At 48.2% G+C, this 16,619-nt stretch overlaps 1 protein-coding gene and 1 pseudogene across 1 annotated transcript in view; both read left to right on the plus strand.

The window, feature by feature from the left end:
* Positions 1–588: 588 nt before the first annotated feature.
* On the plus strand, positions 589–1,207 carry LOC149362039 (uncharacterized; annotated as a pseudogene).
* Positions 1,208–2,852: 1,645 nt separating this feature from the next.
* LOC149362040 (uncharacterized) overlaps positions 2,853–16,619 on the plus strand; it is a 42,876-nt gene continuing 29,109 nt past the window's right edge. The window contains exon 1 of the mRNA XM_089568210.1: positions 2,853–2,870. Within this exon, the coding sequence (XP_089424336.1) occupies positions 2,853–2,870 (18 nt within the window). The remainder of the gene's footprint in view (positions 2,871–16,619) is intronic.

The following is a 16,619-nucleotide window of genomic DNA, read 5'->3' on the forward strand; positions in this document are numbered from 1 at the left end:
CCGGCCATGCACTTGTGTGAGCAGTATGCAGATAAACAGATGGTTCCTTCTCCAAGACAGAAAGGAGAGGCAACAGATAGCAATGTAACTTTGTACTCAGTCTATATTAGGCTTGCAGTAGTAAAACTTCCAATATTTTTCAGTCATCATTGCGCCTCGAAGAATGCACGCCTGCAGCTTGCCCGACCCAGACACTGGAAGGTCACAGTTACCATGTCAGTAGGCTTTACTTTTTTTTTGTTCTTACATATTAAACGGTGCAGCACAGAGTTGCATTTTTGAAATACAGCATGTCTTGCAGGCGCTCAGTTCTGCAGCCACAACAAACACAAGCAGCAGAGAAACACAGACAGAAACTGTTTTTTATTCAAGCATTTACTGTACACTAAATACAAGTTTTCCTTGCATGACCTCAACAGTAAGTGACCACTCTCTATTTCACTTTCAAAAGGTATGGCTTACTAATACAATGTGTCTAAATATTTGTATTTCCAGGTCTGCACACGAGACCACAGTGTGCAGTGGGAACACCCCTCTCTGGCTGACCACATTTACACTTTACGGCAGCAAGTGCTGATGGCATCACAGATGACTTGTCAAGACATAGCTTTTTACACTGGGGTGTCTTACCATGTCCTCAGGACGTTATTGACTTGTCTGGAAACAATTCCAATGCCACAGTCACGGCTAGCATTTGAGGACCAGCTTCTTTTGACACTTATGCGCCTCAGGCTTGGCCTGCTGTACAGAGACCTTTCCTTCAGGTTTAGAATATCTGTTTCGTCTGTCTGCAAAATCTTTAATAGCACTCTAGAATGCCTGAAAGAAATTGTGAAATATTATGTGATTTGGCTGCCGAAAGCTAGAATTGAAAGCAGCATGCCATATTCATTCATAGAGAATGGCTATGAAAACACTCGTTGCATTTTTGACTGCACAGAGGTTGCTCTGGAAAGGCCAAGAAAACAACGACCAAGAGCTCAAAGATACAGTTCCTACAAAAAGCACAACACAGTGAAATTCTTGATTGTTAGCGCCCCTTGTGGGTACATAATGTCTGTGTCCCGTACTTTTGGGGGACGTGCCTCTGACAAGCACATTGTTAGGGAGTGCGGTGTCCATGAGTACCTTGTTCGAGGCGATGTGATAATGGCCGATAGAGGTTTTACCTTGGACGCGTACCTGGAGGTCCAGGGAGTCAAGCTGAATACCCCAGCATTTACTAGAGGCAACGAGGCACAATCTTGCAGAACTTATCTAATGATAAAAAAGGAAAGCTTCCTTCTAGAAATGCATCACCAGGTATTAAAGGCTGTTTGCTCCTTTTTCAGCAGTTGTTCAGTGGGCACAGTGCTGTTGTGGTGAGCGGTTGTTTGGCACAAAGCTTCATAAATATTTGCTCCAGTAGCGCTGCTAACGAGTGTTTTTAAAACAGACCCCATCGTGGATATGTCGCCGTCGGTTTCAGTTGATGGCCGCAGAGCGCAGGGACAACTTGAGTTTTGAAGGAGACAGAGCCGCGTGCTCGACTGTTGCTACGCTGCAGCAAATAAAAGCGCATTTGTGATTTGTCCTCGCCCGTTCTCACTGGTTCTAACGGTGACCAGCAACTCCACCTGCTACAATGCGGTCCTAACTTGACTAGCTCTCATCTTGGAGTGGTGTGCGCCATTTTGGATAACCCACCACGTTGAGGGAACGCCTGGACCATAGCGGTTTTAGGGACAGTGCTGAGTGCGAATGGACGATCTCAGCCTTGAAGAAAGGCCTATCCAATTGTTCTTCAAACCTTGCTAATTGAAGAAGAGTTCGCAAAAGTTCTTTTTTCTCTAAGGTTTTGATATGAATAAATCCGTTTTATGTTTTCTCTCTCTCGATTCGTCTTTTCTTCTGCTACAACCTCCCAATTTCCGTGTGCCTGCCGCCCAACCCCTGAATCGGCCAAACGCTACCCGTGGGTTCGGTATCGGAGCAGACGGAAGCTGTATCTAGTAGGCTTCTAGGCACAATGATACACCACTAAACACACATACAAGTTATCCCTTCAAACCAAATCAAGCGAGCGTGCCTAGGTCGCTTAAAGGGAAAGCATTCAGCCCACATACCAAATGGTATTGGTTCAATTACCAACCGATTACGGCAGTTTTGTGTGGCGTAAATAATTTACCTCCCTTTGTAATATTGAAGCCAGTGCTCGTGCAGACGAACGCGACAATCAAGAAGGGGAAGTGTGTATGTGGAAGTGTTCTGGAAGCGCACATCCTGGGCGGTGCCGCTGTTGACGTTCGGCCGCTTAATACCAACGTGACATTTGGTGCAGGTGGTGGGTACATCGTTAATGTACCGCACGCCCCCACCAAGCCGCAATTCAAGCCCCGTAGAAATACCGACGGTAGACACACCAGTCCACCAGGGCAGTCGCCGATTGCAATGCCTACGTCCAGAATTTGGACTGCTCCCTGTTTGCTCCCAAGTGCTACCACAATGAATATGCCAGCTACAGTCCTGCCGATGCTGCTCTACCACCAGCGACAGACACCCTCTTTCCACTGTCAACTACAGGAGGACACCGAAGACTGGCTGGACCAGTATGACCGGGTGACCATCTACAATGGCTGGGGCGCTGATTGCAAGATGCGTCATGTTTATTTCGCCCTCGAAGACTACGAGAGGACCTTGTTCATCACTAATGAATCTGGCCTTCTAACGTAAGATACGTTAAAAACCAAGGTCGTCCGAGTCTTCAAGGACAGCGCCTTGCGCAAGGAGAAGGCTGACCTACTCTTGAAGGCCCGAAATTAACTTCCCAATGAATGTGTGACGGTATACGAGGAGGAAATGCGGACCCAAGCATGTCGGAGGAGAGGAAGGTGAGCTTTATGATGAAATGGGGGAAGGGGCAGCTGTTCGCCGCCCTGGTTCGAAGTCCTCCATAGACTGTAGCTGACTTCGTAAAGGAGGCGAGCCCCACCGAAAAGCCTCTTGACATAAGTGCCGGCAGTACGACGGCAAAACAGCGTCGACACTCACGGCCACTGTGGAGGAAGCTAGGGCGAATTTGACAGAATCTCTACGTGAGATTATTCGATGGATCGTGAGAGAACTGGCGAAGCTCTTTCTCGTCAAGGAACAGTGTCAGGCTAGCACACTTGCTGACGTTCTTCGAGAGGAGGTGAAACAAGCTCTAGATACGAGTACACCACTACGTGTCCCCGGTCCTGTGCTGCCACAGTCCGCCATTCTCAGCTACACCGCCGTCACACGTCTTTAAATTCCATCCCAGCCACACACACGTTACGACGCACCTGCCTCCTCCGCTACATGAACTGCACCTCGCCAGCCGAATTCTGCACAGCGGCTAGGAGGCCGCAGAACGGATGTCTGGAGAGCGCCTGGCAATCAGCCACTGGGCTACCATTGCGGTGAGGCTGGACATGTTTGGTACCGCTGCCCATACAAGGAGATGGTCCTTCGAGAATTCAACGTCGGTTGTCCTCGTCCGATATATGGAGAACGACTTCGGGAGATGGCGGATTATATCTCGAAAGCGGACTCCGTACAGCGCCGTTTCTCTCGATCCCCATCTCCACGTCGCTACGATTCCCCAGAACGACGCCAGTCTCGGAGTCCCCGTAGGGGAAACTAGAAACACGAGCCTGGGAAGGTGCGGCTGGTTAACAGCAAAACTCGCGAGATCCTCCATCGCCGCAAGACAGTTCTCAACCAACGCCGAATTCCGTAGCCTTTCTGATGATTCATGAGCCCACGTACCTCAAGTCTAGCCGATGTCCTGACGCACCCCTCCATGGTCACGACAGCTTTCCTCGATGCCCAACACCTTCAACGCACAGCGGCCGAGACCGAATGCCTCGACATCCCCAAAGTAAGAAACCATCCAATGCCGACTTAGAGAGTTCGGCTGACGGCACCGATGTAACCGCGGTGGTGGATACCGGTGCCGATTATTCTGTGCCTAGTGTACAATTTGCCGCGGAGCTAAAAAAGGTCGCAACGGCTTGGGACGACCCACAGATGCTTACTGCAGGGGGAGATTTGGTCACACCTACGGGAACGTGCACGTCGCGGGTAAGCGTGCAAGACCAAATATTTCTGGCAACGTTCGTATCGTTGTCGAGTGCTCCCTGGACGTCATACTCGGCATGAATTTCCTGACCGAAAACGGTGCCTTTATTGATCTCCAATCGCAGTCCGTCATGTTCTCGGCCAAAATGCCATATCCGTCGATAGTGTTCTCGTAGCGGAGCTGCATATTCTAGACGAACACTTGACCGTGCCATCACGTTCCGGTGTAATGGTAACCGTCGGCTCAAAGAACATACGGCAAATGTAGGGTGTCGTGGAAAGCAAGCAGCTGTTGCACTGGACAGAAGAATTTCCGTTGCCAGGGCGATTGTGTTCCTTGAAGATAGCCAGGTGAATGTTCTCACCAGTTTCAGCAACGAACACCAACACCTTAACAAGGGGACGACTGTGGCGTATATTGACGCTCTTGGTGAAACTAGGTGTGTACATAGTTTAACAACTGCTTCAACAACTGAGCACGTTGGACTTGCTGGTGTTAAGTACGACATTAACCCAACCCTGCCTTCGAGCAGCGAGGCAAAGTGCGGGAACTGCTCAATCGCTACTGTGGTGCCTTCGCGTCCTCGCCACGGGTCGGGCGGACGCATCTTGTGAAACATTGCATTATTACAGATGATACACTTATACCACTCCTACAGTCACCTTATCGAGTGTGTACCAAAGAACATGAGGCTATCCGCACACTGGTCAAAGAAATGCTCGCAAACGACGTTATTCGCCCTTCTAGGAGACCGTGCGTAGCACCTGTAGTGCGTGTCAAGAAGAATGACGGCACCTTGCGGTTCTGCGTTGACTACCGTCGGTTAAACAGCACTAAAAAGGATGTGTATCCGCTGCCCGGAACTGACGAGCCTTGGATCGCTTATGCAACACCAGATATTTCTCCTTCATGGATATTGAAAAATTGAGGTATACGAAAGGTACCGTGAAAAGATGGCATTCATCACTCAAGGCGTGTTGCACGAGTTTCAGGTGATGACATATGGTCTTTGTTCGCCACCCGCGACTTTCCAAACGGTCATGAACACCGTTCTTGCGGACTTGAAGTGGAAAACTTGTCTGGTCTACCTGGACGACGACATCATTTTTGCCCCGTCATTCGAGGACCACCTTCGTCGTCTCGATTAGGTATTGCAGGCCATAGCGTCATCAGGCCTTACTCTGAAAGCCGAAAAATGCCATTTTGCATATGAAGAGTTAGTTTTTAGGCCATGTCGTGAACCAAGCAGGGGTCCTTCCGGATCCCAAAAAAACATTCGCCACTGCCCATTTTCTATCGCCGCGTGACCAGAAGGAAGTTCGTCGCTTCCTCGGACTATGCGCGTATTACCGCCGCTTTGTGGAGAACTTCTCTACAATTGCCTGTCCCCTTAGTGAACGGACGAAAGCTCATGTACCGTTCAAGTGGGAACCACCGCAGCAGACGGCGTTTCAAGATCTTCAATGCCGCCTGCAGTCATCCCCGTGCTGGCGCACTTTGATCAGCTTGCAGACACAAGGGTCCGCTCCGATGCGAGGAACGTTCGGTTAGGCGTTGCCTTAGGTCAGGTTCATCGGGACCAACAACGTGTCATCGCCTATGCCAGCCGCGCACTCTCCAAGACAGAAGCCAACTAGTATGCCTCTGAAAAAGAATGCCTCGCCATCGTGTGAGAAGTTTCCAAGTTTAGACCTTACCTTTATGACCGCTCCTTCAATGGAGTGTCCGATCATCACGCACTATGCTGGTCGACCAATCTCAACGATCCTATAGGCCGCCTCGCTCGATGGAGCCTTCGACTTCAAGAGTTCGATTTCACTCATTTACAAATCCGGTCTCACATAGGCAGTCGCAAGCTGCTTATGTCGTGCGCCTGTGCAACCAGCTCCGGACCACGCTGCTGATGTCAATGAGGTATTCCTGAATGAATGCAATTCATACCAAAGGCACCGCCGAGCACCAGCGCGCCGACTCCGCTCTTTTTCTCGACATCATTCGTTTTCTTGGAGGTGCCAGCACCAGAGTTCCTAAAGCGTTCAGGCGCGCTTTGTCGCTTCTCTGCGTACGCAACGGCGATCTCTTTAAGAAGAATATCGCTGCCAACACTAGGCCATACTTGCTGGTCATCCTCGTGACCCTACGCAATGAAATTCTTCACGCCTGCCATGCTGAACCAGCTTCCGGCCACCTTGGTGTTACTAGAACACAAGCCAGAATTCAAGAAAAGTACTGATGACCTTGCCTGTGTCATGATGCGGCACATTCCAGAAACGTTCCACAAACTCATTCAATAAATCTGTTTTCGTAGCACCATTACATTGTGGAATGACCTACCCTATTTCATAGTTACTGAAATAGAACCCAATAAATTCAGGCAGTTATTAAGAGCACATTAAAAGGACTGAGTTATTTTGTCATGTTTTTGAGTGTGTGCATGTGTGTTTCTAATCTTTCTCCAAGTTGTTCTTCAGCTGCTGTATCTTTCTTATGTTAATACTTTTGATAATGTGGATAATGTAATGTTGAACATGAACCCTGCACTTTGCATTTCTTATTGATGTTACCGACCACTGTATTATGTAACGACTGCTCCCTCCCGTTATGTATTTCCCTAAGCCAAGGGCCCTTAAGGGTAAATAAATTATGATGATGATGATTACGTCCGCACTTTTCAGAATTGCCAGCGCCGTAAGGTTCCGCCCGTGAAGCCAGCCAGATTCCTCAGGTCCACTGAGCCGCGTTCGCAAGCGTTTCAAGCCGGCAAGGACTTGCATGTACCCTTCCCTACATCAGGCTCCGGAAAAATGTAGATAATCGTAGCCACTGATTACTGCACGCTTTATGCAGAGACAGCATCTCTTCCAAGTAGCACCGCCATCGAATTAGCCCAGTTCTTTGAGCATCAAATCGACTTACGTCATGGTGCTCCACAAGTTTTGATTACGGACAGAGGGGCTGACTTTTCGTCTGAGCTCCTGCACCATATTCTAGTTTTCAGTCACACCAGTCACCGTAAGACCACTTCTTATCGTCCCCAAAATAACGGACTGACGGAACGTCTAAACAAGACGCTTGCAGACATGTTTTTCAATTTCGTGGACGTGGAATACTTGACCTGAGACGACGCCCTGCCCTAAGTCACGTTCGCGTATAATACAGCCGTGATGGAAACCACCAGCATGACACCGTTTAGCCTCGTTTATGGACGTCAGGTCACGACAACACTCGATGTCATGCTGCCTCATGACGGGGACCAAACAAATGACCACGTTGCATCCTTCTTACAACGCGCCGAAGCTGCACGCCAACCAGCACGGCTTCGCATTCAGGACCAATAGGGCAGAGACGGGCAACGCTACAACCTATGGAGACATCTTGTTGAATACCGCCCGGGTGATATTGTCTGGGTTTGGTCCCCAGTACGACGACGCGGCTTAAGTGAAAAGCCCTTAAGCCGCTATTTTGGCCCCTATCGAATTGTGCGACGCCTTGGAGCCCTGAATTATGAAGTCGTTAATCACGAAACTAAACACTCTCGACGCCTCCACCGTCCCGAGGTGGTCCACGTGGTTCCCTTGAAGCCATACTACGAAAGGGCGCACTAACTCCTCTCGATACTTTTAATATCGGGTCGATGCCTTAGCAGGAGTGGGGCTAAAAACGCCAGCGCTCGTGAAGACGAAAGCGCCAATCAAGAAGAAGAGGAAGCGTGTATTGTGGAAGTGTTTTGGAAGCGCAAGTCCTGAGCTACGCCGTTGTTGACCTACGGCCGCTTAATACTAACGTGACAATACGTTATAACGACATTTCAGCGACGCTAGGATCTCGTGATCACAATTTAGCTCGCGTTTTATTCATTTTCATTGCACAGCTCAGTCTCACCTTACTACTCCCTCGACCAATCCTGAGTTAACATGACGACTAGGACATCTTTTCATTTCATTCATTTCATTTTAATACCTTAAAGACTCGCTGGGGGTATTACATAAGGGGTGGGTAAGAAACAGTCAACTGAACAAGTGTTATGTTGAAAAAAGGTTGGCAACAGCTTCGGCGAATGTGGAGGGGCATGAGATGGTAGCGATGTCATCGGAGAGGTCGTTGCAGTCTAAATAAACACGGTGAAAAAAAGAGGCGACACAGGTAATAGTGCGGGCACGTGGGCGAAACACTTGGAAAGGATGACGACTCCCATCGTCCATTCCAAAGCTGTAGCGTTAAAGCATGAGGGGGACAATGGAAGTCCAGTCGTGAAAGGTAGGTTACGGGCCTTTACTCTTTCGTTCCGAAGATTAAGTGTCGGATTCTGAGACGGAGTGCAGGAAATTATGAACTAGATATCGAGTACCGGCAGTCGGTGTCATGCGATTTCTGTTAGTCTGCCACAGTGATCATAAGCACAATGGGGACATGTTAGCTCAGGACCACTTCAAAGCGACAGGCAAGTGGCGAACAGCTGCAGTACAGCGGCAAAAGCCGCTTGTGACGGACGCTTTCCTCTCCATGGGCCGTGCTTTGTCCACACAAGCTTCAGGGGTAAATTTTCAACGCTTCCAAGCAGTTTGTGTGCGCTCCCCGTAGCATAAGCGGCATTTTCTTTTCTTACAATCTCACAGATTCTATGCGACCGGAAGCTGAATGCGGACTTCTAATTCAGCTGGGGATTTTGGTTGGGTAGTAAACGATAAAATATTTATGCTTACTCCATGCCCAGAAACAGCGTGTATGCGCGGGAATCACCCAACAGGCGGTTTACTACGTGGCCCAACTCGCCGACTGCAATTGGGTGCGCCGATGCAACACTGCAGCTCGGCAAATGTCGAGTCAGAGTACGTGGCGCCTCTTCCGCGCCCTTATTGATCCAGCACAAACCCGTACTGAGGTACAGAAACACCTTCAAAGAACAATACATAACTTCACTGGAGACAAAGCCAAACTTTCCGATGCGCTCCGAGACAAATATTTGAGCATACTCCACGATCCCCGTGGTCAGGCGTACTCATATGCAGGTTCCGAGAACACGGATTTGGATCAACCATTCCACCTCCATGACCTAAAAGCGACCCTGGCTAAAATGAAGTGAGGTAAAGTAGCGAGCCGGGACAAGGTGACGGTAAAGCTTATTGCCAACCTCCCAGATTCCGCCTACGAAACTCTCCTCGATTACTTCAACACTATCTGGAGTGGAGGCACACCACTCCCCACAGATTGGAAAACGGCACTAGTAACTTTCATTCCCAAGCCAGGTAAAATCATGAACACCGACAACATCCGGCCCATCTCCCTCACGTCGTGTGTGGGGAAGCTGATGGAGACTGTGGTCCGCGACAAACTGTCGGCTTTCCTGGAACAGCAAAATATTTTCGCAGACACCATGTACCGTTTCCGCGCACACAGGTCCGCACAGGATGTCCTGTTGCAACTTCACAAGGAGATTCTCGACCCCGTCGAGCACCCCAGCAATGATAAAGAAGTCGTAGCACTTGACCTGCGGGGGGCTTTGGATAATGTGACCCATGAGATCATTCTATCCCACTTGTCGCAAATAGACTGTGGGCGCAATACTTTGAATTATATCAAAGAATTCCTTACAGATCGCCAATCCTTTATCCGGCTACAAGACACAAAACTTGACCCAGATCAACTTGGCGCACGAGGTACCCCACAGGGAGCTCTCCTCTCGCTATTACTATTTAATATGGCAATGATGAAGCTCCCTACCCTGTTGGCTGAGGTCGCCGGTGTGCAGCACGCTCTGTATGCGGACGACATCACCCTCTGAGCCATGCAACAATCGGTTGGAGTCATCGAGACCAACCTGCAACAAGCGGCAGCTATTTTGGAAGAATACGCTCGTGGCTGTGGTCTTGAATGCTCCCGGAGCAAATCAGAATTTGTGCTCATACGCCCCAACTCAAACTGCACAACCAAAATTGCCCTTTATCTACTGAGCAGACCGATACCCAACACGAGGAGATCCGGGTACTGGGGCTTTCCATTCATCATAGGTGCAAGAAAGACACTACCCTAAACAAGCTACCTAAGGTGGGGGACCACGTGGGTCGGATGCTCCGCCGGGTATGCAATAAAAGGGGGGGGGGGGTGACTACGATGCAAAGATGTCCTGCGGCTGGCCAATGCATTCCTAACCAGCCCGATTTTATATTCGCCTCCCTACCTCCACCTACGCAAATGTGATGAGAACGCCTTAGAAGTAGTTCTCCGCAAGATTTATAAGAGAGCGCTCTACTTCCCCATAACGACGTCCAACAAGCGTCTTCTCGGTCTGGGGATGACCTACACCTTTGGGGAGTTACGAGAAGCTCATCTTAACAATCAATACTTGCGCCTGAGCAAAACACCTGCCGGGAGCCGCCTTCTGACCCGTTTACTTATATTCTACGCAACACAGACAGAAGAACGGGTCCGCATCCCTGAAGCCTGGCGCTTTGCACTCCAGGTACAACCCCTTCCGAAGAACATGACTGCAGATACGCATGATGGTCGCCGTCTCGCGCGGGCGGAGGCTATTTCTCAACAATATGGCCATAAACCAGGTGTCTTCTATGTGGATGCGGTCGTCCCGCACCATGGGCGTTGGTAAGCGGCGGTCGTCATCCACCAAAACACTACAGTTCACGGCCTTACTTTTCGTGCCCCAAACATTACATTTGCGGAAGAGATCGCCATTGCACTGGCCGCCGCAGATCCAGAGTCCCGAGTCACTATCACGGACACCAGGGGCGCCTGCCGCTGTATTGATGAAGGGTCTACTCCAGACCGTGCTTTCTAGATCCTCCACGCATGCGAGTACACGGTGTTTCCGACCCATCGTACCATCGTGTGGGCTCCGGCTCATGCGGGTCTTCAGGGGAACGAGGCAGCCTACGCTGCCGCCCGCGCCCTTGCTCACCGGGCATCGCCTCATCCGCAGCCAGATCCGGAATCCCATTTCAATCCGGCCACCACCTTTAGACAGATCACATCTCTTTATCAAACCATTCATGGCCTCTATTCCCCTCCTTGTAAAGGCCTTACCATGGGGGAGGAGCGCTGGCTTCTCCGCCTCTATACGAATACTATAATGTGCCCGGCAGTACTTAAGCACTTCAATTCTTCTTTCTTGGGCGCGTGCCCGCACTGTGAGGAGGAGGTTTCGGACACCTACCACATGGTGTGGGCATGCCCTTCCAATCCTGTCTACCCACCACACTCGAGAGGACTGGGAAGCTGCCCTGCGCGGCTGCTCCGAACTCCAAGCCCACCAGGCATTGGTAGCTAGAGCCCGGGCCGCTGCGGAAGCTACAGGCATCCCGGACTAGGGATCCATCCTAGTGTTTGTAAGGGGCGGGCCCTTCCGGCTCGCCCCATCGACTTCTCACTGGAAATAGAAATAAAAGTTTTCCTCCTCCTCCTCGTCTTCCTCGAAGAGATTTCTTAAAAAAATCTCTTTTTATTGCGATCCCACGAGCCACTAAAGGTAAGCAATGCAGTGTATGGATACAATTTTAACTACACGACTTAATGAAAACTACGAGAATAACTTATGAAGTCCACCACATGTGGGACTTGAACTTGATACAGTACAGCTTGATGCTGCCACGTAGACAGCTACGCCAAAAAGAGACACGCCGGGATATTTTTTATTGGTGTTACATAAAGGGTGCTTCAGCAAAGACATGCCGCCATATATAAAGGTAATATTTTTCTGTAATAAGAGCGCGTTTTTGGGCATAGAACCGTCACCGAGGCTGTGCGCCTAAATACAGCTAACACGTGATAACAAGAAGGATGCTTAAGTAATCTTGAATATTTAACTTTTTACCAATTACTTTAGGATCCTTAATTTTTGAGAAGCCTGTAGCCAACCACAACTAATATTGGTCACAGTTTTTAGTTTTTCAAAAACACAGCTACACTCTGCACTGTGGCCGGAAAAATTTTGGCCGCATAGCGCCAAATTATATGCGCAGGCAAAGCAACCTATTGAGTGCACTTAAGTCGTCTAAATATCAAAAACATATCGAGACAGCACCGAGTGCAATCGAGTTTTCGAATTTCTAAAAGCTGATATGCATATTACAATTGCTAGGCTCCACGTGCCTGAATAACTAAGCAGACTTACAGTAATGGCTAAAATGATAAGTATACAATAATATTGTTAACGAACCAGCTATTTGGGACGTCTTGGCTATATTCTGAAGTACGGCACCACCACTGACCATGCAATACCAAAAAATCACCAATCTGACTCAGAAAGCAATGGCGCTGATGAGGGAAAAGAAAAAAGCATAATCCAGTCTTCATGCGCGAATAATCTATAACAAAGGGCAATGTCGTACATCTTGCGTTGCATTTTATCCATTGAAAATTTTTGCTGTAGATATGTTGTGATTGGCATAGATCGCTTGCTTTTCGATAAGTAGGTGTGCAAATCGTCCTTTGGTAGTCAAGCATCTTTAGCAGCAATTTTGACGTATTCATGTGAGTGCACAAAAATGATGAAAACTGGAGAAGTAGCGATTGCGCATTGTTCACGCACGCATCTTCGCATGTAGACGCAAATCTCCATATCTTTCCCCATATCGTTCCTACCTCATTCCGCTCCGATGATTGTAAGACCGTTTTTACCTCTCCTTCTATACAAGCTGGCAATGATATTTTACAGAAATTACAAGCTGACAATTAATAACTTGCAGAAGCAAACCCTGGCTTTGAAAGTAGGCTGCAGACCTAGTAGCACGTCTGATGCGTCGGGTAAAGCGACAGGGAAAGCCGTTCACGACTAATATGCGAACCGTTGGCGTTGAAAAACAAAATTTACCATCTAGAGTTGTTCCCTGGTATATCCAAAAAGTTACCAGCAGAAAACCAATGAAACAATTGCAAATTTTTTTTAATGAAGCTAGATAGATATTTTTGCAACATCTGCTCTGGCTGACATTCAGTCCCTGACGGACAGTAAAAATGATGAGGACATCATTCGGGATGACAAAGCCCTCTATACGATATGTGAGACGAGTAATTTTAATAGGACACAAATGTATCCTAACGGATCAAGCGAGTATATCAATTGCATGAAAGCATTTGTTGTTTCCAGCGTATTCGACTTCATTACATGTCTAGAGATATGACAGAAGCCAACAGCCACACAAACCAAGGGGCACAGGGGATTTTTTTTTTAACTTATTTATTTATTTTGTGGTGTTGATCAATTTAGAATATTACTGAATATGTTATCACTTAAAGATAATTGATTAGAAAAGCAGAAGAAAAAACAACCGCATGCCGCCGGTGGGATCCGAACCCACGACCTCCGAATTACGCGTCCGGTGCTCTACCTCTGAGCTACGGCGACGGCTGTCAATTCTTCTGCTTTCGGGGGTATTTATGTTTACAAGTAACCTAAACTTGAGAGTGTTCATCAGCGCCACCCACGTTCATATACGGCGGACGTAGAACGTCCTGAGTTACCGCAGGCGTGACGTAGAACGTCATCGAACGGAGAGGGTGGAAGCTGCGTGAGAACCCTCTTATGCTTCCTATGGCGTCAAGGCTGCCAGAATCGAGGCCCTCGCTAAGCAATTAAGTAAACAAGGGAAGGGGAATGAGGGGCTCGTTATAAATATGACAGAAGCCAACAGCCACACAAACCAAGGGGCACAGGGGATTTTTTTTAAAACTTATTTATTTATTTTGTGGTGTTGATCAATTTAGAATATTACTGAATATGTTATCACTTAAAGATAATTGATTAGAAAAGCAGAAGAAAAAACAACCACATGCCGCCGGTGGGATCCGAACCCACGACCTCCGAATTACGCGTCCGGTGCTCTACCTCTGAGCTACGGCGACGGCTGTCAATTCTTCTGCTTTCGGGGGTATTTATGTTTACAAGTAACCTAAACTTGAGAGTGTTCATCAGCGCCACCCACGTTCATATACGGCGGACGTAGAACGTCCTGAGTTACCGCAGGCGTGACGTAGAACGTCATCGAACGGAGAGGGTGGAAGCTGCGTGAGAACCCTCTTATGCTTCCTATGGCGTCAAGGCTGCCAGAATCGAGGCCCTCGCTAAGCAATTAAGCAAACAAGGGAAGGGGAATGAGGGGCTCGTTATAAATATGACAGAAGCCAACAGCCACACAAACCAAGGGGCACAGGGGATTTTTTTTAAACTTATTTATTTATTTTGTGGTGTTGATCAATTTAGAATATTACTGAATATGTTATCACTTAAAGATAATTGATTAGAAAAGCAGAAGAAAAAACAACCACATGCCGCCGGTGGGATCCGAACCCACGACCTCCGAATTACGCGTCCGGTGCTCTACCTCTGAGCTACGGCGACGGCTGTCAATTCTTCTGCTTTCGGGGGTATTTATGTTTACAAGTAACCTAAACTTGAGAGTGTTCATCAGCGCCACCCACGTTCATATACGGCGGACGTAGAACGTCCTGAGTTACCGCAGGCGTGACGTAGAACGTCATCGAACGGAGAGGGTGGAAGCTGCGTGAGAACCCTCTTATGCTTCCTATGGCGTCAAGGCTGCCAGAATCGAGGCCCTCGCTAAGCAATTAAGCAAACAAGGGAAGGGGAATGAGGGGCTCGTTATAAATATGACAGAAGCCAACAGCCACACAAACCAAGGGGCACAGGGGATTTTTTTTTAAACTTATTTATTTATTTTGTGGTGTTGATCAATTTAGAATATTACTGAATATGTTATCACTTAAAGATAATTGATTAGAAAAGCAGAAGAAAAAACAACCACATGCCGCCGGTGGGATCCGAACCCACGACCTCCGAATTACGCGTCCGGTGCTCTACCTCTGAGCTACGGCGACGGCTGTCAATTCTTCTGCTTTCGGGGGTATTTATGTTTACAAGTAACCTAAACTTGAGAGTGTTCATGAGCGCCACCCACGTTCATATACGGCGGACGTAGAACATCCTGAGTTACCGCAGGCGTGACGTAGAACGTCATCGAACGGAGAGGGTGGAAGCTGCGTGAGAACCCTCTTATGCTTCCTATGGCGTCAAGGCTGCCAGAATCGAGGCCCTCGCTAAGCAATTAAGCAAACAAGGGAAGGGGAATGAGGGGCTCGTTATAAATATGACAGAAGCCAACAGCCACACAAACCAAGGGGCACAGGGGATTTTTTTTTAAACTTATTTATTTATTTTGTGGTGTTGATCAATTTAGAATATTACTGAATATGTTATCACTTAAAGATAATTGATTAGAAAAGCAGAAGAAAAAACAACCACATGCCGCCGGTGGGATCCGAACCCACGACCTCCGAATTACGCGTCCGGTGCTCTACCTCTGAGCTACGGCGACGGCTGTCAATTCTTCTGCTTTCGGGGGTATTTATGTTTACAAGTAACCTAAACTTGAGAGTGTTCATCAGCGCCACCCACGTTCATATACGGCGGACGTAGAACGTCCTGAGTTACCGCAGGCGTGACGTAGAACGTCATCGAACGGAGAGGGTGGAAGCTGCGTGAGAACCCTCTTATGCTTCCTATGGCGTCAAGTCTGCCAGAATCGAGGCCCTCGCTAAGCAATTAAGCAAATAAGGGAAGGGGAATGAGGGGCTCGTTATAAATATGACAGAAGCCAACAGCCACACAAACCAAGGGGCACAGGGGATTTTTTTTTAAACTTCTTTATTTATTTTGTGGTGTTGATCAATTTAGAATATTACTGAATATGTTATCACTTAAAGATAATTGATTAGAAAAGCAGAAGAAAAAACAACCAGTAGGCTATATCACCTGAGGCGAATGACGACAGCCAGTCATCACGCGGAAAAGAACGGCGGCGCTAAATGACGCAATCGCAGCTCTAGTTTAGGAATACTTCATCTTTTAAATCTTCGCGCGCAGATTAGGCACACCGACAGTGAAAGTACCTTGCTGTATACTTACGCAGCCTCACATTTCAAATTTATGCATTAAGAGAAAGGTTCTCACTGAGAGCGTCACGTCCTCGAGCTCAAAGCATCTAGCATGAGCCTTCTTGAAGCTACATTCGACGATATGCATCAGCTCAGAATAAATCAAGGATATATGCCATTATTTGTTAATCTATGTCGATTTTATCTTCAGTCTAACAGCACGTTCCCAGTAATGAGAAAACCGACTCTTTTTTTCCATTCCTTCTTGTAGTTCGGGATGTACATCACCCACTTGCCCATTCTGAAAGTTCTCGTAGCGACGGATCTAATACCATGTCACGCCACGAACTTCCCCCGCCTTCAGTGTGGGTTCCGCGCCGCGCCGAAGGATGGCGCCATGACTGAGTGCACGCGGATTACGCAACTGACACGGTGCTCTCGCGTTGCTCGCAATGAATCTCTAGGGCTTCACGTGTGCCGCTTAAGGCTCCAGAACACAGTGTAGGCTCTTGCGAATGGCGCGCTTGCTTTGTCCACCACGGGAATAGGAAGAAAGAGAAAAATACCTTATCAATGCTTAAGAATTATTTGCCTCATGCGTATCTTGAGCAGAATGTGTCCGCAGAGCTCG

This window comes from Amblyomma mixtum, chromosome 2, assembly GCF_055824585.1.
Source record: "Amblyomma mixtum isolate Tamu chromosome 2, ASM5582458v1, whole genome shotgun sequence".
Classification (NCBI taxonomy): Eukaryota; Metazoa; Arthropoda; class Arachnida; order Ixodida; family Ixodidae; genus Amblyomma; species Amblyomma mixtum.